Below are 15,866 nucleotides of genomic sequence, written 5' to 3'. Positions count from 1 at the left end.
TGTGAACCATGCAACCCATGCTCGAGGTGCACGAGTCACGCAACACACAGCCGTTACCCGACCACCACGCACGCCTGTCTACCCAAGCTGGGGCACGCACGGCCAGGCACCACAGGCCGACACCTGCACCAGAACCACCACACAAGCGCACGCCATCAGCGCGGGCTAAGAAAGCACATCGCGCCATGCGGGGCGGGACGGCAAGGGCAAACCAAGCGGCAGACTTGTTGCGCGCCTCAACATCATACATGACATACGGTATGACGAGTTGTGCCACATCAGGCGCATCAAAGTAGCGGGCCCCCAAAAGAAGTTGTAACGTCTCCGGCGCTCTGCAGTCTTGACTGATGGCACACAGGATGGTATGTACGGTTGCCATCATGCTGTCACGCTATCCCGTGTGCTGGCGTATTCCCCACGTGCCCGGGCTGATCTTGAGTGCAACACGATTCCTTGCTCCTGAATCGATTTACAAACAGCTCAGTTGAAGACGGAGCTGGCATAGACGCTTTCGCTCACAGTTGTGCTACACTCAGCGGCCACGCTGTCAGTGTTTGTTCGTTGATGTGATAGTTCTGAAATCGCTCACTAGCAGTAGGCTTGAGAGCTCAAACTCACATAGCGTGGTTTGAGCACACACACACACACAGGTAAGGGCCGACTCAGCGGCATCTTGGCCGCATGGCCGCACTCTGCCTAACAGCTCACGTCATCCACGAACCAAGCTGCCGTTCTCCAGCTCACAAGTCTTAACAGCTAACGGCAATGCCTGTTACCACACTGGGCAAGATACGCTAAGATGCCTCGCAGGAAGCCGGGACACAGCATGGTCCGTTCGCCTGATGGCCACGCAATGCGGTATACAATTCGCCACAACCCTAGGGACACACGGTCTGAAACCCACCTCGTCACACGCTATACCGAGTCACCCGCTATCGCGTGACAGCACCTTGCCGTGCTCATACATACGCACACCGAATGGACCTTGGAAGTCACACCAAGACATCCCACAATAACCCCAACACTCTGACGCACACAGGCCCTGTTGCTGACGTCTCTTGTCCTCGAAGACGTGCCGGTTCTTAGCTGCGTATGCCGCTGCACTACATACTCAGGCCCATCCACTTTCCTTAAACAGCATTGCGTGCGGCACGTCCTCACTGGCACTACAAACGCCCAGCAGCCCAGCAACATAGGCAAAGCACCCCAATCTCGTTCGTATGTTCTCGTGGTTCACGCGTATGTATAACTCCTCGACGCGCACGTGCATCAGGCCCGTTGTGGGCCCCCGGCGGATGCACTGTCCCCTGCGCCCCACCCCCATCTGCCCTCCACACTCACCGCCGCTTGCCGCCCCCCTACTACACCGCAAGCACGGATGCATGTCAGGGCAGGAACTGCTGCAGTGCCTTGCGGCATACAAGGGCTAGCTTCTGGTCCGCATCTCGGCGATACGCGACGTAGTGGTTGTCCCAGCCCACGGTCGGCTCCTTCAGCACGCGCTCGCCCCTCACGTACAGCTCGATGTCGTACACCACCGCCAAGTGCAAGTGACCGGTTGGGGGGAGCACGGCATACAGCTCGTTGGGCTCCAGGTGGCGCGGATAGCCCAAGGTGCAGTTGGCCCGCGCCAGGCGCACCTGGAGGCGGTACATACCGTACAGCGTGGAGCGCAGCGGGGAGGGCAAGAAGTCATACGGGTAGCGTGGCGGGTCTGGTCATTTACAATCGATGACACGGCCAACAGAGTCTAATCAGTAGCACAAGCGATCCCTTGCTGGGTGGGCTCAGCCGCCCCTGAGGTAGCGGTCCTGACCTGGATGGCCTCCCCGGAGCGGTTGAGCACGGACACGTGGCCAACCACGTTGGCGCCTGGCATGCGCACGGCCTCGCTGCAGCATGGGTGTAGGAATTTGACATTATGCACCATGCAAGAGCGAGTACAGCGAGCAACGGAGCAAAAATGTGAGCATCGTGCACGAAACACCCATCTAAGCCTCCTCCCAAGCAAAAAGCCAACGGCACACACCTGTACAGTGCTTCCGCCTCCTGCTTAGGCCCCGCCTGTCGTGTCAGCCAGTCATTGTCGACCTTGTAGGTCTCGAGCCCGTTGCTCAGCAGCTGCTGCAGTTCCAGCCGAATGCCGCTATCGAGCTTTATCTCGGGGACCGCCGTCGGCAGCACCTTGCGCACGGCGTCGGCACCCTGCGCCGCTGCACGCTCCACCCTGCCAGCGAAGCTAGCGAGCTTCTTGAAGCACGTCTGCAGGATAACGGCAATGTTGCTGGCAGCCATGCACTTCTGTGCCAGGTCGGTCTGGTTCTTGTCCGCAGCGGCGATGGACTCCAGCACGGTGCGCTCCTTGGTGTGCAAGCTCGTTGCCGCGCCGATGCTGGCTAGCAGCAGGCCCATGCCGGCGCCGCTAGCCATGAACGCGAGTGGCACCATCTGAGGAACAAAGATGCGGTGTAGCACATGGTTAGTGCCGGCTGTACGTGCTGCACGCATAAGGTAGGAGCCTGCATCAGGTGCCTCACCAAAGCCTGAGGCTGGTCTCATCTCCCTGGTCTCATCTCCCCGGGTATTGAGATTCATGTCATCCCCCTGGGTATTGCCTATAACATAATACCCGCTGAACTAACCGCAGAGAAAGCGATGCCCATGGCGGCGGCTGTGCCAGCTGTGACGAGGCCGCCGGTGGGGCAGATGATGTCGACGGCGACTGCGACCCCCAAGACCCCACACATGATTCCCGCCGCAACGACACCGCTGGTTGTGACGAGCATCTTCCGCTCGCCCTCCTTGACCTGCCTCTCCGCCTGGTGGATGCTCTGCCGCAGGAAGGGCCGCCCAATAAGAGCCGCCCCAATGTCGAGCACGCGAGCCTCTGCGTCCTTCATCCTGTTGCCGAAGGCCTTGGCTGCCACGGCCAGCTCGCGGAAGTTGTTTGATTCCAGACACTTCTTCATCTTCACGGTGAATTCCTCACCGGGTTTGTTGAAATTGTCCTGCAACGCATCGACGTAAGCCCACTGGCACCCCAACATGTTCCGCACGCATTGCTTGACTGCGTCTTGTTTGCTCCCGCTTGGTGTCCAGCCTAGAAGAGTCTTGGCTGCATCTATCAGAGGCCTCGCAGCAAGGGTGTTCACGGCCTGCACAGCGGCCTGCGCGTTTGCGAGCTCCATTGGATCCGCCATGGGCAAGTGGGTCAAGACGGTGTATACTAAGCTGCGAATAGTCTTATGAACTTGACTCCATATCGAGCAATCGACGGTTGATATTGATGGTCTGGCGCGGAAACGTCCGTCCAGCTGCTTCGAGGCAACGAGCCTGGCAAGATCATCATGTACCCCAGACCAGCCTTCATTGACTTAAAGATACTTACAAGCGCGGCCCGCTCCGCACTGGAATGCAACCGTTCGCCGGTGAGACTGGGATTCAGCGAAACCGACCAGGAAACTTGGCTGCGGCATTTGACCACTAGCGTCACACCAGAAGGCAGTAAGAAACAATGGCGGCGCCTGAACAAACGCAAAAAACCAAGAGTGATGAACTGCTGGAGGGCCAGCGCAAGATTGAGAGGTTGCTGGCGCGGGCGCGCAGCCTCGTTGCAACATGCGGCGAGCCTGGCGACGCACACATTGCCGTAGCCAGGGGGCTACTTGACGCCAGGAGCCGCGACGACGAGGTCACAGTGGCAGTGGTTGGCCTCATGAAGTGCGGTAAGGACGCCAGAACGCCGAGTTTTAGCTTCGCAACACGCATATGCTTATCAGTCATCGGTTGCAGGCAAGTCATCGCTGCTCAGCGCCTTGTGTGGCACCAACCTGATGCCCATGGACATCCCCGCTTCGACCGCGTGTGTGGTACGCATCGTTCACGAGGCGAGCGCGGTGGTCCCTAGCATGGTGGAGACCACTGCAGACGGTGCCATCCTCCTTGCTATCACTGGTGAGGCGGCCATTCACAACAGGCTGAAGGAGCTGAACGCCGCTGGCCGCGCAAACGAGCACGCTGGCGGCACCACTGAGGAGATCCGCGTCCGGCTTCCGGCCCTGGAGCACTGGCGCAGCGACGCCCCCTACCGCCTGGTCCTGCTGGACACGCCGGGCCCCAACGAGCGGGAGCAAGGCATCTGGGGCTCCAGGTATGAGCTGGGTGTGGGCAGCTCACTTTCCGGCAGCTCACTTTCTGCACTTGTTTCGTGCACGCACAGCAGCGGCCCAATTCCCCGGCCGCGGTGGCAGCCCTGAGTCAACGACAGCCATATACACTCACCCCTGGGCCGTGTGCTGCATGCGCTACGCCTGCATTTACTGCGTCGCCAAGTCACACGACTGCTTGCCGTAGGCTAGTGAGTACCACCCAGCGTGCTTGCTCGATGCTTGTTTATTTCGTTGCTTGGGCCTCCGGCATCAGGCGGTTGTCGAGATGATGAGAACGCTGACCGCACCGCGACTACCGCAACCCCGACCCGGTAGTTTTCACTACCTTCAAGTCGGTTTCGGGGTCGAAGCCGGCTTCGCATGTCACGTGTGAAACCCCCCTTAACATTAGTTTCGGCTGTGGTACTGGTTCATGGAGTGTCATCAGCCGGTTTACCCCACAATACCCCATTTGTGATACCGTCTTGTTCAGTACGACGTGTTGGGGATTACAATACATTACGTTCCATTGCGTGACAAGACTTGTTGCGGCGCAGATGTCGGGACGTTGGTAAGATCCGCGGCTTTCGAGAGCGCGCAGTTTATGCAACCGGAACGTCAAGGGGGGGGCTGTGCGCGTTCAGGGGTACACGGGGGACGATTGGGACAGTCGTTGCGGATGGGTGGGAGAGGACAGTTCGTGAGGGATCTGTGCGGCAGGCACGGTAATTGATGGGGGCGCCTGAAAAGACAGATGAGCCAGTGCGGACCGGAGGAGGGAGCGATTGGACTTGCTGTTCGCGCGACTGAAGAGGGAGGGATGCGCGAATGCCTATAGGATAAGGTGGCTGGCTCCGTGGGGGTTAACTTTGAACCAATCCCGTAAGGAAACAGTCGCGCTGCAAGGAGAAACTGCAGCCGCATATGCGAGCTGTGGTACATCACCATAGGTAGTCGGGCGGGCTTGGGCAGCGTAGCAGCAGGTGGAAGGAGCAGTCCAGAGCAGCTCCGAAGTCATGTCAGCAGTGCGAGCCGCGCGCGGACCCCGTCGCCCAACTAGTTGCACATCTATACTAACATACTCACCTGTACGCGAACGGAGGAGCGCCAGGTAGAAGCGTCCAACAGCAAAGGCGAAGACGCACATGTAGGAGCGTGGCATGGCGGCGAGCGTTAGTAGTAATCGCGGGACAGGTAAAGCAAGGCAGTACATAAGCTATGGGACCCCACGCGCGGCTCAGAGACAAAGAAAGAGGGAGTGGGGCGGGCGAACGAGCAACGACCAGAGGGGCGGGATGAGTGCGCGGGATGGGGCATGGGGCGGGGGGGCCAGGGGCGCAGGCGAACAGAGGGTATGTACGGGCAGTGAGTCCAGACAGGGCGCGGGCCGCCGAACGGCTCCCTCGCAACCCTGTCGGCCTGGACGCGACACCGATGCCTAGTGCGCGCCCAGCATGTGAAGGAGATGGTGCAGCGAGGAAGCAGTTCTCCGAAGTCGACCAGTCACGACGATGGAGGCGTTGTGATAGCTGCGTAATAATAATGCGCTTTCCACACGGATGTTAGAGAGTCAGTGAAAGCAAAAGGGGCGACAACGGGGGATGCATGAGGCTGTGAGGCACGGCATGGCACGGCGCTGCCTTCATGCGCACGCCTGCGTGCTGTAAACCCGAATGGATGGAGTCCCCGGGCCCCTTCCCCCCTACCAGGCGGGCCACGCTTAAATCACGCCCGGGACCAACTTAGCCATCCCCGCGTGCCGTTTGCTGTGTGCCGTAGGTGCGCAGTATACCAGGATGGGTGTGAGGGGACTGGCTGGGAACACAGCAGGTCAAAGGATTGGCGTCTCATCGAGTCGTTTGAGTGCACTGCAGCAGGCGGTGTAGCTGGCTCCTGCGTGTGGCGTGGCTGGAGGCATCCCGGGCTCCTCCATGCTGTGCTATATGCAGCAGGGCGGGGTGGGATAGGAAACAAAGTGTCAGTCCCCATCATCGACGTGCCGTGGAATCCCCGGGGAACCCCCTTGAGGGGACGACCGCCCCCCCCCGAACAAAACCTTGTTGTTTGGGGGTTAAAACCCCTCCGATTAATGCCAAAGTGGTGCCAATCGACTCCTCTTGACGATCACTATCACGCCATGTTATTAACGGTCCTGTTCTGAGGCTTCGGTCACAGGCGGGATCCTATCCATGGAAATCCCCTCGAGGCCTCGACCCAGGCGCTCAACTCTCTGCTGCGTGCCGAATGGACAGTGTGCATCGGCAGCCTTGTTACACGTAAATTCATGCGCACCAGCGCTTAAGAGCCCAGCCGTGTCAGTGCGCATGTAACATATGTGGATGTGGCAACATATCCATGCCCGGACGCGCAACTTTGCCCTCCCACGCTTTGCTTGTGCTTATTACGACATAGCGTGCACATATGAGCCTCTTAGTGCTGCCTTTGGCCCGCAGTCTGCTTGTGGGGCGCTTCCCGAAATCCGCCAGGATGGGCTCCCGAAACCCGGCGGACCCCCAAAGGGAACGACCGACCCCCCAACTTTGGCGACCCAGAACTTCCTCACCAGACCACCCCTGACGACCGCCGACACCCTGAAAAACCCAAAAGCACGTGCATAGTGCTCTCCTAAAGCTCTGTAATATTGAGCATGGGGTTAGAACCTGAGCTTTCTACCCCCCCCCCCTGCCATATGCACTGCATCAGCAAACTACCAGCCTGCCAGCAAGTCCGCGATGTATCGGTCTTGGCTGTCTTGGCGTTATACCGGTACCAGCCTCATGCATCACTATTTGACGTCGCAACTTGAATGTTGGGGTATGGGAATACGCTGCACCCTTCGGGACTACGCCAACCTGCCCCTTATCCTGTCCCATCGCCACCAACACAGCCAGCATTTCCTCTCTAAGGTGTATTACGTACGCAATGTACCACAGCCTTCAGTTTTATGGCCAGCCCACGCCCCCTCCCCCAAGCCCGCAGCAAGGGCATTCAACATTGCGGCATGCCGTTCCCCAGCACGTAGGAGCTGGCCGAGCACTGCGCCGACATACTGCGACCCTACCTAGCTCAACGCCCCCACACACACGACCTCACACACATGCCGAACACGCGTTCACAACAGACTCCTGCACAGAAAGCGCGTGTTCATGACATACACCAGTACAGCGTACATGCAACCCCATCCCTAAGCAGTGTAGGCCCTTGCACGCCAGCAACGTCACGATGTGCCCCGTGCGCCCGTGCGCCCGTGCGCCCGCGCGCTTCGCCTGTAACCTTATTACACCGCTCCGCAGACAATACCTAACACCAAAGCACTACCAAATAGAAGCGAAAAGGACAATGAAAGGCGGATAGTTGCTCACTGCCGTAGCTCAAAACTTGAGCGAGCCAAGCATGCCTACGAACGCCCCGAGTGCCAAACCCACGGCCGCACCCGGCGGTCCCAGGATGGCGCCCCCAGTAACCGCCCCAGTCACTGCGCCAGCCGTCATGTTCGCACCGGTGGCGACGTCAAAGGTCAGGTGTGAGTTGGCTGTCGGCGTTGGAGTCGGTGGTGTCGGCGCCGGTGGTGGGAAGGGCTGCACGTTTGTGTTCATGCCAGGCGCCTGCTGGGCTTCCGTTGTGCTGGCCGGCGATGGAAACGCCGTCACCAGCTCCACGACGCCCCCGTTCCGCCGCCACGCCACCACGGCCACGTTGGTCTCGACCACAACTTGGCGGTGATCGACTGTGTGCACCACATGGCCGATGGGGTGGTCGAAGACGATGCGCAGGTCGTTGGTGGGGTTGCCGCCCTACGTGGGTTACGGAATGCATCGTGGGGGCATCGGTGGCAATTTGCTGAACGGCGTAGGAGCGATGAGCAAAACAGACCAAGTTAGCCATGCCTTTGGTACCGAGAATGCAAAAGAACGAGGCGGCAGCGCACCGTGTGCGACACCCCGAAGTTGACGGCCGCGTACAGGTCGCTCATGGTGTCAAACCGGCCAACCAGCTCGTTGACCTCGCGCCCAAGCTGCAAGGTGCGTGGACAAGCATGTAACAGGTCGGTGGCGTAATCAAACGGGCTTCAAGTCAACTGGCCCACCACTTTTAATGCGCGCGCACCTGGCTGAAGCCGTGCAGGTTGAATGCCCGGTCAAGTACTGATTGGTCGGAGGGCCCCACCACGGCGCTGCCAGGCATCCCCCGCCCAGCCGGTGCGTGGCCCTCAATCACGTGGTCCATGGCCCCCTGCGTCACGAGCGGCGTGATGGCTGGCGGGGCGGTGTTGAGAGGCCCAGCTGCACATTGTGGGGACACAAGGAAGTGCGTGCGTGCGTCAGTGTACGGAGGAGCGACATGTACATGCTGCCGTTACGCCCGTCGGCCATCGGCCATCACACCATACGTCACCCGTGCCGTGAACGCCCATGCCACCTACTCGCATTGACGATGGATTGGGGTGTAAGCGCCCGCTTCTGCAAGTGCACCGCCTCGCCGATAGCGGCCGCGCTCGGCACATCTGGAGTGGCTGGCTGCGCCGTCGGCTCCTGCGGCGGCTCCACGGACTGAACCACCTTCTCCAGCTTATGCTGGGAGTGAGCGGCTTCAGCCTCGGTGGGCATCACCGGACGCGCGTCCACCACGTTACCGCCCTTATCGAACTCCACCAGCGCCGTGTTGGTGGCGGCAGTGCCCACGTGCCGCCCGTCGTCGGTGGCCGCCCACACTCCAGCAATGATGCCGTCCACAACCACACGCACCTGCGTGTGGCCGTCGGTACCAGGTACTGGTGCGCCAGGCACCTGCATTGTCGGCCCGGCGATGTGCGTGCACGCTTAAAGTGGTGCATGGCGGTCACACTAACACCCCTGTATGCCCTTGCCCGTGCTTCCCACAGTATTGTACTGCTACGCTACACCGGATACTTTTACCGATACAAATCGGCAGGGAATAATGTGGACAGAGTGGGGTATGGGCGGCAGGAGGGCTCCCTCTTCCATGCAACCTATCACCAGTTCGGTGCTACGTGCCCCATTCCAGCGCCCAAAATGGCCGTCACCTATTCCAAAGTCACCAATGGAGCGTAGCCGTACGGCGGTACCCGCAGCTTCTGGTTTCCAGCGCCTACGCCACGCCTTGTAGTTCACCTTCTGCGCCAGGTTGACGACAGCGTTCAGCGCCTCATTTGAAGCAAAGAAGGAGCCATGTTTGGCACCCTGCGCAAACGGCAGCGACGCCACGCTGTCTGCTCCGGAGCTGGCGGCTAGCTTGCTGAGGCTGTCAGGCGAGATGACGTACTCGTCCCGAATGCGTTGCAGGTCCAGCGGCTGTTGTGTCTCGGGGTGCCTGGGCGCAGCATCCATGCTCAATTGGGACTGCGCCTGCTGGTCAGGAGCCGCGGTTGCAGCGGCGGAAACTGGTGCGTCTGCGTGAATCGCGGCGGTAGACGGATTAGGACGGTCAGTGCGTGCCCCAAACACTGGGACCCAGGTAACCGCCCCAGGTCCCATCAGTACGAAACCGGTTTCCAACTTACCCAGGCCGCTTGCAGCATCAAGCAACACTTGGCCGTGCGCTTGTGACTCTGCCAGCAGGTCACCCTGGGCTAGCGACTCCACCAGCAGGGCACCCTGCGCTTGCGACTCCGCCAAGAGAGCACCATGTGCTTGCGACTCCGTCAGCAGGCCGTGCGCGTGTATGACGTTTTCGGGGCCTCCCGCCGCTGAGGTCTCCACGCCATGTGTTTCTGGTTGACCAGCAGCTGACTCCGGTGCATCGCTGAGCCCGCCCCAAAGCCCCAACGTGAATTCGGCCATCACTGAAAAACAGCGAACACAGTTATATACCTCCACAGAATAATGTTGTGCGTGTTTACAGCTTCATTCCATATGTGCGCCAGCTCGCAAAAAATCGACGGGTGCTGCGCTGCCCTGATGGTCTGGCGCGGACACGTCCGTCCAGCTGCTTCGAGGCAACGAGCCTGGCAACATCATCATGTAAACCAGACCAGCCTTCAGTGACTTAAAGATACTTACAAGCGCGGCCCGCTCCGCACTGGAATGCAACCGTTCGGCGGTGAGACTGGGATTCAGCGAAACCGACCAGGAAACTCGGCATTTGACCACTAGCGTCACACCAGAAGGCAGTATAGAAACAATGGCGGCGCCTGAACAAACGCAAAAAACCAAGAGTGATGAACTGCTGGAGGGCCAGCGCAAGATTGAGAGGTTGCTGGCGCGGGCGCGCAGCCTCGTTGCAACATGCGGCGAGCCTGGCGACGCACACATTGCCGTAGCCGGGGGGCTACTTGACGCCAGGAGCCGCGACGACGAGGTCACAGTGGCAGTGGTTGGCCTCATGAAGTGCGGTAAGGACGCCAGAACGCCGAGTTTTAGCTTCGCAACACGCATATGCTTATCAGTCATCGGTTGCAGGCAAGTCATCGCTGCTCAACGCCTTGTGTGGCACCAACCTGATGCCCATGGACATCCCCGCTTCGACCGCGTGCGTGGTACGCATCGTTCACGAGGCGAGCGCGGTGGTCCCTAGCATGGTGGAGACCACTGCAGACGGTGCCATCCTCTTGGCTATCACTGGTGAGGCGGCCATTCACAACAGGCTAAAGGAGCTGAACGCCGCTGGCCGCGCAAACGAGCACGCTGGCGGCACCACTGTGGAAATCCGCGTCCGGCTTCCGGCCCTGGAGCACTGGCGCAGCGACGCCCCCTACCGCCTGGTCCTGCTGGACACGCCGGGCCCCAACGAGGCGGGAGCAAGGCATCTGGGGCTCCAGGTATGAGCTGGGTGTGGGCAGCTCACTTTCCGGCAGCTCACTTTCTGCACTTGTTTCGTGCACGCACAGCAGCGGCCCAATTCCCCGGCCGCGGTGGCAGCCCTGAGTCAACGACAGCCATATACACTCACCCCTAGGCCGCGTGCTGCATGCGCTACGCCTGCATTTACTGCGTCGCCAAGTCACACGACTGCTTGCCGTAGGCTAGTGAGTACCACCCAGCGTGCTTGCTCGATGCTCGTTTGGTTTGCTTGGGGCCTCATCCAGGTGGACCGGGTTCTCGAGAACGCTGACTGCATCCTGTACCTGCTGGACTTCACCAAGATGGGGACGTCAGACGAGAAGGTGCTGCTGGATCAGCTGAAGTCGCTCAACCCAGCCCTGCTTCAGAGCATCAGCAGCCGCCTGTTCTTCGTGGTCAACAAGGTGCGCACAGGGTGATGGGGTATCACGGGAGGTTGCGGCGTGGTGAAGACGCAAGTTCACGCGCTGCCGTGGGCATCCATGTGCAGATCGACGTGCAAGCGCCGGGCGCCCTGCAGCCGCCTGATACGCCCAAGTATGTTGCGGACTATGTCAAGCGGCAGCTGGACACGGTCATCGACAGCAGCCAGGTAAGCGGCAGGGTCTGCAGGCGCGCTCGCGCGGGGTGGCACGGCGCTCCGCGATCGGTGCGGGCGGGGTGGCGCTGTGCGCGGGACCGGGGGGGTGGATCGGCACGGGTCGCTCGGCGTGGTGACGTGTCACCCCACGAATCCCGGTAATCATGCAGCGCCACGCACGGATCGGTGCTGCCGCTGCTCCTTGTTTGCACAGGTCCTGCTGGTTTCAGCAGCGCACGCGCGCCTATCACGGCTGGTCAGGGAGAACCGCGCCAGTCAGCTGGACATGCGGCACTTCAAACAGATCGTGTACGGCATGCGCGGCATGGACAAGGAGTACAGTGCGCAAGAGGTGAGTTACGCCCTACCTCCTACCCCGGCTTATCAATACATGCATGCATCCGCCGCTTGCGATGTGGCGATGGTGCTGTCACACCTGCTTCATCACCCGCTGCATGCAAACATCACTGCCCAGCCAACCACTCTCGCCTGTAGCCAAATGAACATCCCCACCTCCCTGAACTGCAGCTGTTCACCGCGAGCGTGGAGCTGGAGACGTCGTGCGACATCAAGCTGCTGGAGGAGATCGTGCTGGGCTACCTCGCCGAGCACGGGGGCTACGTCAAGCTGCAAGCCAAGGCCAGTGAATTGCCCAAGAGGTTACAGCAGGTGTGTGGTTGGCTGGCGCGTGGTGGGTGTGGAGCATTCGCGTGCATGTGGATTCCTGAGAACGCGGCTGCTGTCGGACTCCCTTTCCTTGCAGCTGCACAACTTCCTGGCGCTGTACGAGGCCGGCCTGCGGAAGGACGAGGCGGAGATGAAGGCAGAGGCCGCCAAGCTCGCGGAACAGCTGTCAACTGTCAAGACGGAGGCGCAGGCCACCATGGGCACATCACAGATCCTGACGGAGCCGCTGGAGGCGAAGGTAGGTGTGCAGGGGCAGAAGGTGGCACAGTCTGTTTCGTGCCTCTTTGGTTTGCCCACGCAGCCCACGCCAGCTAAGCCATGTATGCTGTCCACTCCGTTCAGCCGGCAGTACCGTTAACGGTGCAGCCTTGCGTTTAGTACTTGCATGTGCACCTTGCGGCATACACACGTACGCACACACACACACACACACACACACGCGCATGCACTGTCCTGCGCGTCTTGTTTTTCCTTACTTGTGCTCTTTTATACACACGCACGCACACACCACTACTTCAGCGAGCATGCCTAGCCTCGGAGCCGCCGCCGTGGAGTGCAACACCTTTCTGTATGCTTCTTAATCCAGCTAGTAATGAATGCTGCCTTGTCTCGTTCGTTGGTCATGCATCCACCTGCAGATCAGGGCAATGTTTGAGGAGAAGCGGCTTTCCTTGGTCAACCAGTTGTGCCGCGTGGTGGACGGCGGAAAGGACCAAGAGACCAGCAGCGGTCACCGAGGCGTGTGGGAGACTGTGCGCAAGAAGTATCCCTCCCTGTCCAGCCAGCAGGACAAGGAGGAATTGCGCGACCAGCTGGAGGAACTGGAGGCGTACGTGGTGCAGGCGGTGAGTTGCTGACTCATCTGGGTGCTTGCGATTGCGTGCCATGCGTGCCGTGTTGTAATAGTTGTACACAGCTGCGTGTGTGCTTCGATCGTCGTAGCCAGCCATCTAATGACGCGGTTTGTCCTCCCATGCATGATGATCAGCTGGAGGCCGAGCTCCGCACCTGGGCACAGACCCTTGTGCACACGGTCGAAAGTGAGCATGGCCGGCTCGTGTCGAACGTGGACGCAGAGATCGAGAAGTTCAGCAGGTGAGCAGCAATGGCGTGGGTGGGGTGCCGTGGCAAAATGTTGACCCACGACTGCTTGCTTACAACCGAATGTAGGCGTGTTGAGGAGGTGGTGGGCAAGGCTCTTAATGTGACACTGCAGAAGGCGGACCTGAACCTGCCGCGCACGTTGCGGATCGACTTCGACTCCAATGTTGACTCTTTCATGGGCAGCGGTGAGCGCGGCACGAAACACGGAAAGCGCTTATCATTACACCGTAGCAGCTAAGCTGTTACATCCTGTCGCCGTGCAGGCATACGGAGCGCGACCCAGCAGATGCAGGAGGTCATCCAAAAGACCATTGACTACTACGTCTGGGTTTCAGGCCCTTTCAACTGGGGCGGCCGCTGGTACGTCCTGGCACTTGGGATCTTCTTTGCCAGACGTTAGTATACTTGTCGTACGGGAGAAGACATAAGTGCGTGAACATGCGGCTGCAGGGAGAAGCAGACGGCACAGCGGGAGGAGGTGAAGGTTTGGGAAGTCAAGCGCTTTGAGCCAAACGCTGACAGCGTGAAAGCGTACTTCACAGGTATTGGGTGGGGGCGTGGGGCAGAGGGGGCATATCACGCGTTTGGAGTTCTGGTCTTGCAAGCGGATCAAGACAGCGCTGCATTTGGTGTGACAATTCAAAGCTGTTCGTTTGCACATGTGACGGGCGCTGTATGCTGGATGCAGAATGCATCAACCACACGCTGCGGCGCAACGAGGAGGCCTTCGACAAGGCGATTGGACTGGCTGCTGCTGAGTACATCGGTCAAGCGATCCAGGCGGTTGACGGCTACACCAACAGGTAGACAGACTGACAGAGGTGCACGACAATGCATGGGGCTGTATTAGAATTGTCACTACGACGCGAGAGGCGAGAGAGAGGGTTCGGGAGTAGCGAGGAAGGGACCCCAAATAAAGCGAGCGAGATAAGTGCAAGCATCACTCGACCCCCACTTGTGCTTGATGCAGGTTCCTGGTTGCAACCATTTCGGCCACTCGCGCAATTGAGAAGGGCGTGGAGAAGCGGCGAGAGCTGGCTCAGCGGGTGAAGGATGTGCTGACCAGCCTGGCGGAGCTAGAGGGCGAGGCTGGAGAGCTGGAGCAGGAAACGTGGGCACTGGCCCCAAATGCGGGTGGCGTTGCACAGTGATGAAGCCCAGGTGGAGCAGCGTGCGTGACGCGTGGTGTTGCATCACTGCGCGGCGGCTCCCACAAGCAGGCCTCGGGCACAGGGTCTCAGCTCTGATGTCGTTGGGCCGTTGCAGATGTGTGTTGTAATGGTGCTCGAAACACTGTTTGATTCCGAAGTTCACTGGGCGCACGGCTTGCGCTTTGCATCAACACTTTGCCATCCATGTGCATGGTGTGCATGGTGAAGCTGGCAAGCTTGCATACGTTTGTGTTGTTTGTGTGCTGTACATCTGCTGTCTGTCTGCTTGAAATGTCAAACCGCAGGAAGAGATGTGTACGGTAGTTCTGCAATGCATGCCAGGCGCGTTATCGAGGATGCTTTAAGGCTAACAATGCGCGCATGAACCCAGGCGCTATCTGCAAAATGCATATGAAGTTAGTAGTCAAGCTTGCCTGTGCAAGCCTCTGTGTACGGCTACACTAAGGTAGAGAGATACAAAGGTACGGAGATGAGCAATACGATTCATGAACGAGTTGCGGTCGAGCAAGGGCATGCACGAAGTCGTGGCGCAGGAGTCGGAGCCCGCCAGGTTGGCTGCGCTGCTAGACGCCATGCGGTAACATAGGAGCAGGCATGTCCCCCTAAGGGCGATCAAGACAGTTGATTTCAACAGCGCTTAGTCCATACGTCGTGTGAAGCAGGTCGTACATCATTCTAACACTCGTGTAAGCTTCACATGACAAGATGCCGTATATCCTCTACTCGTGTGTTGCAGAGGGGGCAGAGCCTGTCATCTCTTGGTGAATGGTGATTTCTGTTCGCAGGAGAAAGGGATAACACAGGGATGTAACGCTTGAGGGGGATGATTGCATGGCGACTCGAAACCAAGTCCAGCGCGTCCTAGTGCACACGCACCGTGTTTGGCAGACGTGGCCGTGAGGGGTCGTGCGTGACCGCGTCGGTTAGTTCTGGATCGCATACAGGTAATGTCGCGGGCTCACAGTTTGGTATGTTGGTGCATGAATACGCTGCGCCCGCAAGCGGCGCATGTGTTCTGGTGACTGGTGGTGTGGGTCCCGAGTCAAGATGCGGCCGGAGCGACATTGTGATCTAGGATAAGCAAGATGCGGCCGGGGCGACAGGAGGTCTGGCTGCAGGCAGCGCTGAGCAGGGTGTGGGCTTGGGAATGAGGCGAGGCACTCAACAGGCGCCGGCTGAGAATGCCATCGTGGTAACGCATGTTGTTTTGCAGTGCATATGTAACACTTATCTGCACGAGACACGTGGGGTGGCAGGAGGTCAAGAGGGCGGGAACGCGGCATGAAGGCGGGTACAGGCACTGATGGGCTGGATGGCCACGCCCATGCCACCATCCAGTGCCATTCATCAAACCTCCAGTTAGTCCCTTCCCCAA

General features: G+C 59.5%; 4 protein-coding genes across 5 annotated transcripts; 2 read left to right on the top strand and 2 right to left on the bottom strand.

Annotated features, from left to right (window-relative positions):
• Positions 1–457: 457 nt before the first annotated feature.
• Positions 458–3,346, bottom strand: CHLRE_13g569150v5 (uncharacterized protein). Of its 2 annotated transcripts, none has more exons than XM_043069342.1 (4): positions 2,643–3,346; positions 2,030–2,448; positions 1,817–1,892; positions 458–1,640 (listed from the first exon to the last, which is right to left on the bottom strand). In XM_043069342.1, the coding sequence occupies exons 1-4, from the start codon at positions 2,967–2,969 to the stop codon at positions 1,386–1,388; spliced, it is 1,077 nt and encodes a 358-aa protein (XP_042917317.1). In that variant the 5' UTR covers positions 2,970–3,346; the 3' UTR covers positions 458–1,385. The 2 variants fall into 2 exon arrangements, with proteins under 2 accessions (XP_042917317.1, XP_001693457.2); XM_001693405.2 differs by having other exon boundaries at positions 2,643–3,213.
• On the top strand, positions 3,307–5,827 carry CHLRE_13g569100v5 (uncharacterized protein). Its single transcript, XM_043069341.1, has 3 exons — positions 3,307–3,725; positions 3,793–4,150; positions 4,220–5,827. Exons 1-3 carry the CDS (start codon positions 3,515–3,517, stop codon positions 4,254–4,256), a joined length of 606 nt encoding a protein of 201 aa, XP_042917316.1. The 5' UTR covers positions 3,307–3,514; the 3' UTR covers positions 4,257–5,827.
• A 577-nt stretch (positions 5,828–6,404) lies between these two features.
• CHLRE_13g569050v5 (uncharacterized protein) lies at positions 6,405–10,076 on the bottom strand. Its single transcript, XM_043069340.1, has 6 exons — positions 9,670–10,076; positions 9,281–9,558; positions 8,572–8,935; positions 8,256–8,431; positions 8,077–8,163; positions 6,405–7,942 (listed from the first exon to the last, which is right to left on the bottom strand). Exons 2-6 carry the CDS (start codon positions 9,494–9,496, stop codon positions 7,520–7,522), a joined length of 1,266 nt encoding a protein of 421 aa, XP_042917315.1. The 5' UTR covers positions 9,497–9,558; positions 9,670–10,076; the 3' UTR covers positions 6,405–7,519.
• A 150-nt stretch (positions 10,077–10,226) lies between these two features.
• On the top strand, positions 10,227–15,727 carry CHLRE_13g569000v5 (uncharacterized protein). The gene is made up of 14 exons (XM_043069339.1): positions 10,227–10,500; positions 10,568–10,926; positions 11,194–11,352; positions 11,439–11,540; positions 11,743–11,880; positions 12,057–12,197; positions 12,292–12,453; positions 12,854–13,060; positions 13,204–13,310; positions 13,386–13,504; positions 13,583–13,679; positions 13,770–13,861; positions 14,008–14,122; positions 14,290–15,727. The coding sequence occupies exons 1-14, from the start codon at positions 10,290–10,292 to the stop codon at positions 14,468–14,470; spliced, it is 2,190 nt and encodes a 729-aa protein (XP_042917314.1). The 5' UTR covers positions 10,227–10,289; the 3' UTR covers positions 14,471–15,727.
• The last annotated feature ends 139 nt before the right edge of the window (positions 15,728–15,866 follow it).

Source organism: Chlamydomonas reinhardtii, chromosome 13 (genome assembly GCF_000002595.2).
Source record: "Chlamydomonas reinhardtii strain CC-503 cw92 mt+ chromosome 13, whole genome shotgun sequence".
NCBI lineage: Eukaryota > Viridiplantae > Chlorophyta > Chlorophyceae > Chlamydomonadales > Chlamydomonadaceae > Chlamydomonas > Chlamydomonas reinhardtii.
This window is presented reverse-complemented; position numbering and strand designations above follow the sequence as displayed.